Source organism: Vidua chalybeata, chromosome 28, assembly GCF_026979565.1.
Source record: "Vidua chalybeata isolate OUT-0048 chromosome 28, bVidCha1 merged haplotype, whole genome shotgun sequence".
In the NCBI taxonomy this organism is placed as follows: Eukaryota; Metazoa; Chordata; class Aves; order Passeriformes; family Viduidae; genus Vidua; species Vidua chalybeata.
Window position 1 is genome coordinate 984,334 of NC_071557.1, and position 12,760 is coordinate 997,093.

Consider the following 12,760-nt stretch of genomic DNA (forward strand, 5'->3'; position numbering starts at 1 on the left):
CACCCACAATCAGGCAGGTCTGAGGTAGAATGGCAGCACAGAATCAATAAACATCCTGCTTTCATCCCCGTTTCTCTCCCTCCCCACCTTCCTGTTCAAAGGGAACAACATTCCTGAAAACCTGAGTGCTGCTTTTAGTAAAGGTTTTGTCCATGTCTTCTGGCACTGGTGGTTTTTTCTAGAGCTTTAGGGGTCCAGCCTTACACACATCGATTTCCCTCAGTGCCTGTGTTACAGCAGGTTACAAAACACTTCCAGCTGGGGGTCTCAGATTATCAGGAAAAGAATAATTCCTTTTCTTGGAGTGAAGGAGAGCTCTGTCACTGAGAACAGGAGGAGCTCCAGCTGTGGTGCCCGGGCTTGCTCTGATTTGGTCGCTTTGCTTCGATTTGAGCTTTTCCTACCTCAGTCTGGGAGCTGGGCATTTTGGAAGGGACGTGGGGATTTTGGATGCTGGACAGCAGCGCTCCTAAAGCACCTGGAGCGTGGCCAAGGAGGGTGCTGTGTTTGTGGGACAGAGCAGAGCCAACTCCAGGTCCCTGTCCCTGCCCTGGCCGCCCCAAACCCCCTCCCCAAAGGCGGGCGCCTGAGCAGCGGGAGTCTGCAGAGAAGGAAGGAAATCGCCGCACTAACCTTGTCTGACTGTTTTAAAATTAAAAGTCTGGAAGCCTCCCGTGAGTGCAGAGGAATCAATGACATCCACGCCGTACTCACTCTGACTGCGCCGGTACAGGGTCACCCCCAGCGCCAGCACGGCCACCGCCAGCACCGCCGCCGCCAGCCCCGAGTACAGCGCGATGTCCCCGCCGCGCTCCACGTCTGCGGGAGAGAGCTGCGTCAGGGACACGGGGACACGGGGACACGGGGGGACACGGGGGATGTGGGGGTATGGGGGCACCTAACTGTGTCAGGGACACAGGGACATGAACTGTGTCAGGGACCCGGGGACATGGGGGGACATGGGGACATGAGGGGACATGGGGGGATATGAACTGCATCAGGGACATGGGGACATGGGGGGACACAGGGGATGTGGGGGCATGGGGGCACCTAACTGTGTCAGGGACACGGGGACATGGGGGGACATGGGGGGACACGGGGGGACATGAGGGGACATGGGGGGATGTGAACTGTGTCAGGGACATGGGGACACGGGGGGACATGGGGGGACACGGGGGGACATGAGGGGACATGGGGGGACATGAGGGGACATGGGGGGATATGAGGGGACATGGGGGATATGAACTGCGTCAGGGACATGGGGACACGGGGGGACACGGGGGATGTGGGGACATGGGGACACCTAACTCTGTCAGGGACACGGGGACATGAACTGTGTCAGAGACACGGGGACATGGGGGATGTGAGGGGACATGGGGGGACATGGGGGGACATGAACTGTGTCAGGGATGTGGGGACACGGGGGGACACGGGGGGACACGGGGGATGTGAGGGGACATGGGGGGACATGGGGGGACATGAACTGCGTCAGGGACATGGGGACACGGGGGGACACGGGGGATGTGGGGGCATGGGGGCACCTAACTGTGTCAGGGACACAGGGACATGGGGACATGGGGGGACATGGGGGGACATGAACTGCATTGGGGACATGGGGACACAGGGGGACATGGGGGGACATAACTGTGTCAGGGACACGGGGACATGGGGGACATGGGGGGGACATAACTGTGTCAGGGACATGGGGGATGTGGGGACAAGGGGGGCCATGGGCACGTGGGGGGACATGGGGACATGGGGGACACGGGGGGGACATGAACTGCATCAGGGACATGGGGGGACGGGGGGACATGGGGACATGGGGGGACATGAACTGCATTGGGGACACGGGGGGACGCGGGGGGACATAACTGTGTTAGGGACATGGGGACATGGGGACATGAACTGCATCAGGGACACGGGGACATGGGGGACATGGGGGACACGGGGGGGACGGGGGGGACATGGGGGGACACAGGGACATGGGGGACACGGGGGGGACATGAACTGCATCAGGGACACAGGGACATGGGGGACATGGGGGACACGGGGGGGACATGAACTGCATCAGGGACACGGGGACATGGGGGATGTGGAGGGACACGGGGACACAGGGACATGGGGGGACACGGGGGGGACAAGAACTGCGTCAGGGCCGTGGGGACACGGGGAATGCGGGAGACACGGGGGGACACGGGCACGGAAGCACAGCTTTGAGGAGGAATCCACCTTCTGTGGCAGGCCAGGAAACCACACTGAACAAACTTGTAAGGTTACAAAATTCAGCTGCCTAGAACAATTCCACTGCCACACGGTTCGACCAATCAGTCACTACAAGAGAAGCTTTTTTTTTTTTTTCTGAAGCCTTATTTTTTTTTTTTCCATTTTTTTGCCATGAGACCCCCCCTTAAAAAATGCTGTAAAGAGAATTTTAAGCTCAGTTCGGGGTCGCAGAGAGTGAGATACTGGCTGATAATGTAACGATGGGAGAGGCCAGACAGAAAAAGCAAATGCAAAGCCCCAGGGTCACAAAGGCAAACTGGAAACATCTCAGATCCGACCAAAACCACACAAAGCCCAGCCCAAGCCCCACTCCCACCGCTCGGTTTTGTTCCCCAGCACCAGGTGCAGAAGGGGAAGTACAGGCAATAATTACATTTCTATTTCTTCCAATTTCCTATTCCCAAGTTGCTTTGTTGTTACAGGGAATTAATTACGAAACGCTATTGTTGAGTTAATTTCTGTGGGTAATTAGAGCAATGAATGAGGCGGGAGGAGGGAGGGGATGGATCTCCAGAAACCCAGGAACAATTGGGGTCTTTGCCTTCCCAGGGAGCCATGGAGAGCACAAAGCATCTCTAGCTCTTCCCTTTGGATCGCTGCTTTAAAAAAGGAAAGTGCTGAAAATGTGAATTACCCCTCCTGCCTTGCTGGGACGATAAATGATCGAGTCTGAGAGATGCAGAAATATCCTGGCAGGAAAAGCTTCCAGCCCCAGGACAGCTGGGGCAGGATCCCAGAGCTGATCTCCTGCCGCCCAAAGCAGAGCGCGAGGCACTCCTCGGGTGCTCACTGGAACTGCCATTTCTGGCTCTAAATCTCCTCAAGTGCTTCAGCATCTCCTTTTCCATCGATTCCCGTGTCAGGCAATTCCACTTTCCCACCTTTGAACGGCTGTACATGGGTTAGAGATGAGAGGGAGGGCACGAAATCCAAAAAAATGGGAGCGGTTTGACTCGAGCAAAAATCTTTCTGAGGAGAAGAATTTTCTTTTCATTGACTCTGAAGTATCTCCAGAGCTCGAATTGGACACTGGTCTATAAATCTGATAATAAAACCTCTCACAGGAATTCCTCCTGAGGTTCCTTCCCTGGAATGAGTTGCTCCTTGCTCTGTTCCACGGAGCACCTGGAGGAGTCACCCCGGTGATCCCAGAGCTGCCCCACTGCCAGGAAAACCCTCCACAAACCTCAGGGGAACGCAGAGCTCAGAGGCAAAGGATCCTTCCCAGGATTTAGTGGGGTTTTAAACAGCTTGATGCTAAAAAGGGCAAACCCAGAGTGGCTCAGTGTTCCTTGAATTATTCCACGGAACACAACTGCATGAGAAAGGAGCCTTTCTTTTTGGCTTGGGATTTTGGTGTTTCTTTAGAAACAGCCACTGGGTTTTTTTTTTTTTTTTAAGTAATTTTTCCCTCTTCACCTTCTGATCTTTTCTTTTGGAGAATTGCTTCCATGGGAGATTAGAAATTAAGGGAAGGAGGAAGGCGTGGGAAATCTGGGGGAGCACAGTGAGGTTCTGCTTTTATTTTTTCCCAGAAGGGAACAAAGTGGAAACCAACCAAACAAACCAGAAAAGCAAACATTTATGGTCCACCAATTATTCCTTAATGAGGAGCATCCTCCCGGCCCGGGGCGGGAGGGACCCTGGCAGGCACCACGAGTTTTATCCCTTTGTGCTCCAGGATCCCTGTTTGTGGTAATTGCAGCCCATTTTTCACTCCACCTCCTGCCACTGTTACACAACATTTATTGAAAGCACATTTGACGGTAATGAAGTTTCTATTAACTATGATTAAGTTTCATAAAGCACCTGAAGATAATTTAAGATGTGCAGGAGCAGAAAACGAAACATTTGGTTTAGTGCATTAGGAGATGTAATTGATTAAATTATCTCATTTACAAAGAGTGCTTTGCAGGAGCTGTGCAGGGCCCACCTCCCCAGCTCCAGCAGGGAGAGGAGGTCTGGGACCTGGGCAGGAGATCCCAGAGGCTCTTCCCAGTGCTGGGTCCTTCCCCATCCCTCCCACAGCCCAAAGTCCTTCTCCTCACTCTTGGAGCGCGAGGATCAGGAGCCAGGGGCTGGGGGAAGAGACCCTTCAGTGGAACAGGTTGTCCCTCAGTGATCTTCATCACTGGCTTTGATTTTGTGTCCCTGATGAGTCGGGAAGTCCTGGAGCAGCTCCTGCTCCGTGAGCTCTGTGTCCCTGCTCCGGGGTGGAACCCAGCCCTTTCCATCTCCAGGCCTCTCCCAGCCCAAATCATCCCCACTGCAGCTCGTTCTTGGGGAAATCACAAAATCCAGAGGCTGGACTGAGGTTCTCTCAATTTTCTCTATGAAATGGAGCCGCACAGACAAAAAAGTGAGGCCATTGCCAGAGCCCAGCCTGGCCCAGAGCAGGGACCCACCAGGGCTGATTCTGGGGACACCCAGAGGTTCAAGGCATCCTCAGCCCCTTTCGCAGATCCCTGCACTGATTTTGGGTATCCTGAGAAAAAAACCAAGAACCAGGAATGTAAAATCACAGAGTCACCAAGGTGGAAAAGCCCTTGGAGACCACCAAGCACCACCGTGGTCACCACCAGCCATGGCCCAGGTGCCACCTCCAGGGGTGGGCACCTCCTGGGCAGCCCCTGCCAATGCTCTACAGCCCTTTCCAGGGGGAAATTCCTGATATCCAACCCTGGCACAGCTCTACAGCCCTTTCCAGGGGGAAATTCCTGATGTCCAACCCTGGCACAGCTCAAGGCCCTTTCCAGGGGGAAATTCCTGATGTCCAACCCTGGCACAGCTGGAGGCCCTTTCCAGGGGGAAATTCCTGATATCCAACCCTGGCACAGCTCGAGGCCCTTTCCAGGGGGAAATTCCTGATGTCCAACACTGGCACAGCTCGAGGCCCTTTCCAGGGGGAAATTCCTGATGTCCCACCCTGGCACAGCTGGAGGCCGTTCCCTCTCCTCCTGTCCCTTGTCCCCCCGTTCTCCTGCCCTGCTGGGGTTGGCAGAGCTCCGGGTGCAGGACAGAAACCCCAGAGCAGCCCCGAGATGATCCCAGGCACAGAAACACCCTCCAGGTGAGACAGGAGGGAGCTGAGCAGGGCCAGAGCCAGCAGCAGAACCAGATCTGCACCAGGAACCCCAAACTCCTGCAGAAATTCCTTTTTTTCCTGATTCCAAGTGCTCCAGAGCACGCCCAGAGCCAGGGCTCCCTGTCAGATGCCAATTGCTGAGGATGAGCACTCCCCTGGCTCGCTGAACCTGGGATCACAGAGATGCTTTCAGCAGATGCTAAAGCCTCTCATAAAACCTTGGCTCCTACTTAGCTCCTAAACAAATAACCCAAACGGCAGAGAAGATGAGGAAAATCATATTTACAAGAGGGGAAAAAAAAGAACTTACTTTGGGATTTTATTTCATGAAGAGGTTTTTTATCTGAGAGGGAGAGAGAGAGAAAGTTGCACTTAATAAATTTACATGGAGCATATCTATCTCCTATATTGCTTCTGTCTCACTCTATAAATGAAACATTTTCTCCTCGTTTGCTGACAATATGAATATTTTATGTTGTCCGTGTTTTTCTCTTCATCTTCTCTTTTTTTTTTTTTTTCCCCTAAATCCCTATCAGGAAGTTCCTTTGCAGCAATTTCTCACTTGGTTAATTCGGGTTATTTGTTGGCTCTAGCGGATGCTGTTGTTTATTTACACCTCAGCAAGAAGGAAGTTCAATACCTTGCAGTGGATCACTGGCAAAGAGACTCAGGTCAGAATTAATGATTCCTTTGTGTGTTTCATGTATGGAAAGGCTGGTGATGGGCACTTGAATTAGTTATAAGATATAAAAATGCCCAGTTTATTCACATTTTTGTACTAAACACCACCTGTGTGTATGTGAACACACACATCCACGTGCCCCCAACAGATGGAAATAAGGGACAAAAGGGGTTTTCTATGGGACTGCAGCTCTCAAAAATGAGCCTTCTCTGCCTCCCTCATGCCAAGCACTTGAGTCACCATTTATAACCTAAAACCTGCCAAAGTAATCCCTAAAACTGGGAGACTCAGGCGGGTTAGGGCCAATCCTTCTCTTCACTTTAATGTTTGTGAGGATGCTCAGTTCAGAAATACTTAACCCAGGAGATCACTGGATTTTCGGCTCCTCACCAAAAAACCTGGTGGGAGGAGGTTTTTATTTCCCTGCCCAAGGCTGGTTTTGGTTTTGCAGGAAAATGAGGCCCAAAAACACCCAGAGAGGAGGGTCAGGCTGGAGTCTGCAGTGGAGCAACCCCTTCCCTGCTGCTGGCAGGGGCTGTCTGCACCAAACTGCAAAGGGAAAAGCATTTCCCATGAAAATAGAGATTCCTGGATCCAGGAGCCTCCTGGCAACAGCAGCAGCGCTGCTTGGAAAATGGAAAACAAAATGATTTGTGATTGCGCTGTGATTATCCGGGGTGCATTAGTAAAAACATGTTTGCAGGTCAGTCCTTGTGGCCCTACTTGTTTGTTTTGGTTTTGGGCACTGGGAGAGGAAATCAATAGGTTTTGAAGTCAGGAGAAATAACTTTAAAGCAAACAGATAAAAGTAAAAGAAAAAGCTCTCAAAAAAAAAAAAAAAAACCAAAAAACAACAAACCCTCTCTTTTATTAACAGAGAGAAAGCTTTCACCTCTGCAGGGAAGAGAGAGAAATCCACCCTGGCAAAGCATCCAGCTGGGAATACTGGGAGGGAATAAACACGGGGAGAACAAACGTGCAGCACACCAGTGAGGTACTGGGACTGGCTGGGGCCAAAGCCACCTTTGCATCCCACGGAACCAATCTGGCAGCCCTGGAAACCTCTCATCCCTATCAAACCCCACGTGAATCCTCCTCCTGCATCTAAGTCTGGTTCTACACAAGAGTTGCGAGTTCCAGGAGAAATTCCCTGAAGGAAAAGCTCTTCCAGCTGCTCCTCAGCAAGGGCTGGGCCACCGGGACCCACCCAAGGCCAAAGGGAGCACTGGGATGTTCCCAGGTGGTGTCTTGGGGTTATTCCCAAACTCTCCAGTCAGGGACTGAATAAAGAACCCCAGAGCTGATCCATTTTATCCCCCTTGCATTCTCTGCCTCCCGATCTGAACGCTCACCCCAAGGATCAGGATTTTCCCAGCCAGCTCCAGGCTGGCTCTTCCCTGGCACCCTCCATTCCCATCCTCCCCTTCAGCCCAGTCCTTATTTGTTAACCAAAGGGACGTTGCTATTTTTGCCTCACAGAAGGAGCAAAGTTAACGAGTTGTGCCTGATAAAAAAACCTCCAAGAGATTGGTTTGCTGTGGCTCAGGGCTGCATTTCCTCCACAATTCCCCACGGGATGAGAGGCGGAGCAGGAAAGGCACATACTGGAAGATGAACGGGGGAGAAGAGATCTTTTAAAAAATAGGCTAATTGCATCAATTCCTGCCAGCTGAGAAAGCAATTACAGCCCTAAAAAACAACCAGGACACGGGGACAGCTCGAGCCATGAAGGAGGGACGGGATCCCACCTCGAGGTGGAAGGAGCAGGAGACGTGGGGTGCTCCAGTCCAGCTGGACCCACAGGGAAATGCAGCCTGGGGGTGCTGGACGGGGCTTGGAGCCACCTGGGACAGGGGAAGGTGTCTCCACGGAGGAGAGTGGGACTGCAGGGCTTTAAGGTCCCTTCCCACCCAAACCGCTGGAGGAAAAGGAGGGAATGAGTTTGTGCCGACCCCAAAGGCCTGGCAGGGCAGGGCTGAGCCATCTCCCTCAGTGCCACAGGCTCCTGGCACAGTCCTGGCTCTGTCCCTGTGCCTCCAGGCACGGGTGGGGTGTGGCAGTGCCCCCTGGGCTGCCAGGAGGGAATTTGGGGCAGGACAGGAGCATTTCCCACCGGCAGTGACCTGAGTGGGGCCACCTTGAACGGACCCTGGGGACACCACAGATGGAGCCAGGGGGGTGGCAGGTCCCCTCTGCTGTCACACCCCCACCGTGCAGCCTCAGCTGCTGCTCCTCACGCCCTTCCCACACGTCCCCCTGCCAGCCCCCCACGGACGGACACCGGGATGGATTTGGGATTGAGCCAGCCATCAATGGACAGGGAGGAGAGAGACCCCAGGAAACAGCCCAGGATCAGCACTGAGAGCTGAGTGAATGGCACTGCTCCCAAATCCTCCTGGGTATTCTTTCTTAAAGCACAGGGAAGGGAAAAAAAAAAAAAATAGATTACATTTCTGTCCTTGGACACCTTGGAGCTGTTCTGTAGGCAGAGTGCTGAGTGTTCCCTCCCACCAAACCCCAGCAAAATCTGATTGAAGGTCTCAGCTCAGGTATCTCTGAAGCCTGAATAAATACACAGGATGCTCTCTGCCACTGGGAAAGTATTGAAATCTCAGGGCAAAAAAAAGAGAAGTCGTTTTGTTTAGAAGAGAAAAGGCAGTGCAGAACCGTAGGAACAAGGACAGAGGGCTGGTTGAACACAACATTACAGAAAACAGACACATCCTTGTTTCCATCTCCCAGCCCTGGCACTCCTGATGGCCCCCAGGGCTGCTGTTCCACCTGAGGAGGTGCCAGCCCCTCCACAGGGACAGGAGCGGGCTCGGGGCAGGGAGAAACTCACAAATTCCTCCCGTGTGCGGAGCCTGCAGGGCTGCTCTGCCCAGCTCCCCGTGCTGGGGACGGCAGCAGCTTCCCAGTGCCAGATGCTTCCCAGACACTGGTGAAGGGCAAAGCCTCTCCCAGGGAGCTGCAGGTCTGCCTGGGTTTAACTCCTGCTACAGGCAGCAAAAGGAGCAAAATCCAACCTCGACCGGCTCCTGCACCCGCAGCTCTCCCGGGGGGGCTTTGCCCGTTCACTTCCAAGGAAAGGCTGAGGAGCACATTTGGCTATGGAGGCTGGAGTTCCACCCTGCAAACCCCCTGGATTTGGGATTTCAGCCTCACCTGATCGTTCACCGGCAGAGAACGCGCGCAGCACAAATCCAGAGACCCGGAAAATTTCAAACTCCGCGCGGAAAACCAGAAAACCACCTCCCTTTTCACGGGAATGGATCAGACACAGGAGCCCCACCCACAGAGGCTTCCCTGGCCTCCAGCCCAGCTCTCAGGCCAGCCCGGTGTCAGCTCACCTTGGATGCAGAGCCCCTCGGTGCAGTTCTCGGACTCCTGGCTCAGGCCCTCGCAGGGCTTGCCCCCGTTGCGCGGGGCGGGCGCGGCGCACTCCCGCACGCGCAGGTGCTCGCACTCGGGGCTGCACACCGACCACTCGCTCCACACCTCCCAGCTCCCGTCCACTGCGGGCCCAGAAACACAGTCAGCTCTGCCTGCCTGCCCCGGGAGCTCCTGCAGCAGCGCTTCTTTCCTCTCTTTCCCCCATAACTGCACATCTAACACGCTTCTGAGCAAAGCTCCGCAAGATAAACAATGCTTTTAATGAGTTCTCAGCTCAGGGTTCTGTGTTTCTCTTTTGGTGTTGTTAACATCAGCTCCCCTCTCTGCGCTAACCCCACACCCCCCACCTGGTCCCTGATTTCTCCCCCAGAGCCCTGAGCTGTCCTGGCAGGGTTTTGGTGGTGCCCAGGGGAAACACAGCTCTGCCTGCCCGGCCAGGGAGCTCCTGCAGCAGCGCTTCTTTCCTCTCTTTCCCCCATAACTGCACATCTAACACACTTCTGAACAAACCTCCACACGATAATGCTTTTAACGAGGTTCTCGGCTCAGGGTTCTGTGTTTCTCTTTTGGTGTTGTTAACATCAGCTCCCCTCTCTGCGCTAACCCCACACCCCCACCCGGTCCCTGATTTCTCCCCCCCAGCCCTGAGCTGTCCTGGCAGGGTTTTGGTGGTGCCCAGGGCAAACACAGCTCTGCCTGCCCGGCCAGGGAGCTCCTGCAGCAGCGCTTCTTTCCTCTCTTTCCCCCATAACTGCACATCTAACACACTTCAGAACAAACCTCCACACGATAATGCTTTTAACGAGGTTCTCGGCTCAGGGTTCTGTGTTTCTCTTTTGGTGTTGTTAACATCAGCTCCCCTCTCTGCGCTAACCCCACACCCCCACCCGGTCCCTGATTTCTCCCCCCCAGCCCTGAGCTGTCCTGGCAGGGTTTTGGCGGTGCCAGCCTGCCCACAGGTGCCTGGCACTGCACCCACGCTCACACGAAACACAGCTGCATTCCCCGTTCCCTCCCCAACTCCCTGCTGCTGCTTCCCACCGACAGCTGCCCCGTTCCTGCGGCCCCCAAAGGCCTCCCTGGCTGCGGGACTCACCGGGGCAGAGGGAGGTGCAGGTGATTTTCTGCACGGACATGCCCTCGCAGAAGGCTCCCCCGTTGAGGGGCGCGGGGTTGGTGCAGGTGCGCGAGCGTTTCTGCCAGCCCCGGCCGCAGCGCGCGTTGCAGCTGGACCACTCCGTCCACGAGGACCAGCCCCCGTTCACTGCAAAACACCGACGTGGGGGGGGGCTGAGGGGCTGTGGGGCTGGGCCAGAGCCCCCCAGCCCCAAACCCAAACCCATCCCAGCGGGAAGGGCTTGGCTGGGTGATCCCGAGCGTGCCGGATTTGAATCAGCGCAGCAATAGCAGCACGAACCCAAGCAGGGCACGGCAGGCACAGCCACCTCTGCCCCCCAGCCCTGTCACTGACCATAGACCACCACGGTGGCTGACAGGCTCCTCCTCTTGGCCACGATGTTGGCAGCCATGCAGGTGTAGTTGCCCGAGTCGGACAGGCGCGCCTGGCGGATGATGAGGTTGTGGTCGGCCCTGGTGTCGATGTTCTCGTCCAGGTTGGAATCGATGGGCTCCTCGTTCTTCAGCCACTCCACCTGGCAGGGAGGAGCACAGGAGAACGTGGAGCGGGCCAAAGGCACCTCATGACCTCGTTAACTGGATGGGGAAACGCTTCCTTTAGCTGGTAACTTACAAAAGCTGATTTTTCCTCAAGGAACATGGAATAAAATCTCAGAGAGACAGAGAGAGAATAGGAAATTCTCCCAACAATATTTTTACATATTGCTCCTGCTGCACCATGCATTGGATGTTCAAACGCTTGGACAACTACCAGTTCTATAAAACAGATAATAAGTATCATCAATTCCACTTTTCTTTTTTTTGTGAAGAAACAGGAAGATGGAACTGCCTGACATGGCACACCGAGGAAGAGCCGAGTCATCATAACAGATCCCCAGCTGACACAAACACCCTGAGAACAGAGGCCATTAGTGTTTGCTGCCACGGTCCATAAACCCCCTGAAACGCCGTGCACGATGTGTTCCAATCCATCTTCTCCAGTTCACCACCCAACGTCTCCGAGCACGCCCAGGAATCGCCCGCGAGGCGCCTTTCCACTCGAAACATTAACAGAAAATAGTTAAGGCATGGCAAGCTGCTGTCACAGGAGAGCAAAATTAAAAATAGAAATAAAATCAACGGATTCTATTAAAAGACCAAAGAGCAGGGGGTTGTTTTAACAGCTTTTCTAGATCTGGAGGAGCTCTGGCTGTGCCCTGCAGTCAAACTCCCTTCTCCACTCCGCTCAGATGAATAACCTTGTTTAGCAACTTGTGGAAGGACTTGGAACTTTGCGGTAATGAGCTTATGGCTGTGGTAGCTGCAGGCATTCATTAGCACTCAGCTCTGCGCAGATGGGCTGCAATTTGTACATTTTCCAGTTCCTAAACAAATCTGCAAACGTTGACCATCAAAGCCAATTACGTTTGGTGCCAGGCAGCAGATTCCCCTCTGCAGTAGCACGCCCGGCTTTGCTGGGACGGATCCAGCCCTGCACATCCCGGCCAAGGGCTGCAGACTCACCTGGAAAAGGCTCCAGGCCTGGGGCACCTCATCCCGCACGGTGGCCATGGAATGAAGTCATGATTTGACACATCTGTGCAAAGGTGAGTTACCTGAGGGTGAGGTTCAGCACCGCACGTTTCACACTGAAAACGGGGGAAAGGTTCGAGCTCTGTGATCCTTTGCCATCTCCCTGTCCTCCCATATCCAGCCCTCCCTCCCAGCCACTGTGCCTGCAGGAGCCTGGGCACGGCTCAGGAGCAGGGACCAAACAGCCGTGCTAAATCCAGCCATGCCAGACCTCTCCCTGGGCAAAATCCCTGGGAATTCCAGCCATGCCAGACCTTTCCTTGGACAATAACCCTGGGAGTGTGTTCCAGCCATGCCAAACCTTCTCCAGCCATGCCAAACCTCTCCCTGGACAAAATCCCTGGGAGTGTGTTCCAGCCATGCCAAACCTTTCCTTGGACAAAATCCCTGGGAGTTCCAGCCATGCTAAACCTCTCCCTGGGCAAAATCCCTGGGAGTGTGTTCCAGCCATGCCAAACCTTCTCCAGCCATGCCAGACCTCTCCCTGGACAAAATCCCTGGGAGTTCCAGCCATGCCAGACCTCTCCCTGGACAAAATCCCTGGGAGTGTGTTCCAGCCATGCCAAACCCTTCCCTGGACAAAATCCCCTGGATTTTATTCCCTTTTC

The 12,760-nt window shown here is 54.3% G+C and overlaps 1 protein-coding gene across 1 annotated transcript in view; it reads right to left on the reverse strand.

Annotated features, from left to right (window-relative positions):
• The window catches only part of UNC5D (unc-5 netrin receptor D), a 93,370-nt gene that overhangs the window by 21,636 nt on the left and 58,974 nt on the right, over positions 1-12,760 (reverse strand). The window contains exons 5-9 of the mRNA XM_053966264.1: positions 10,915-11,095; positions 10,540-10,707; positions 9,401-9,565; positions 5,679-5,711; positions 634-819 (exon numbers count right to left, since the gene is read on the reverse strand). Coding sequence (XP_053822239.1) covers positions 634-819; positions 5,679-5,711; positions 9,401-9,565; positions 10,540-10,707; positions 10,915-11,095 — 733 coding nt within the window. The remainder of the gene's footprint in view (positions 1-633; positions 820-5,678; positions 5,712-9,400; positions 9,566-10,539; positions 10,708-10,914; positions 11,096-12,760) is intronic.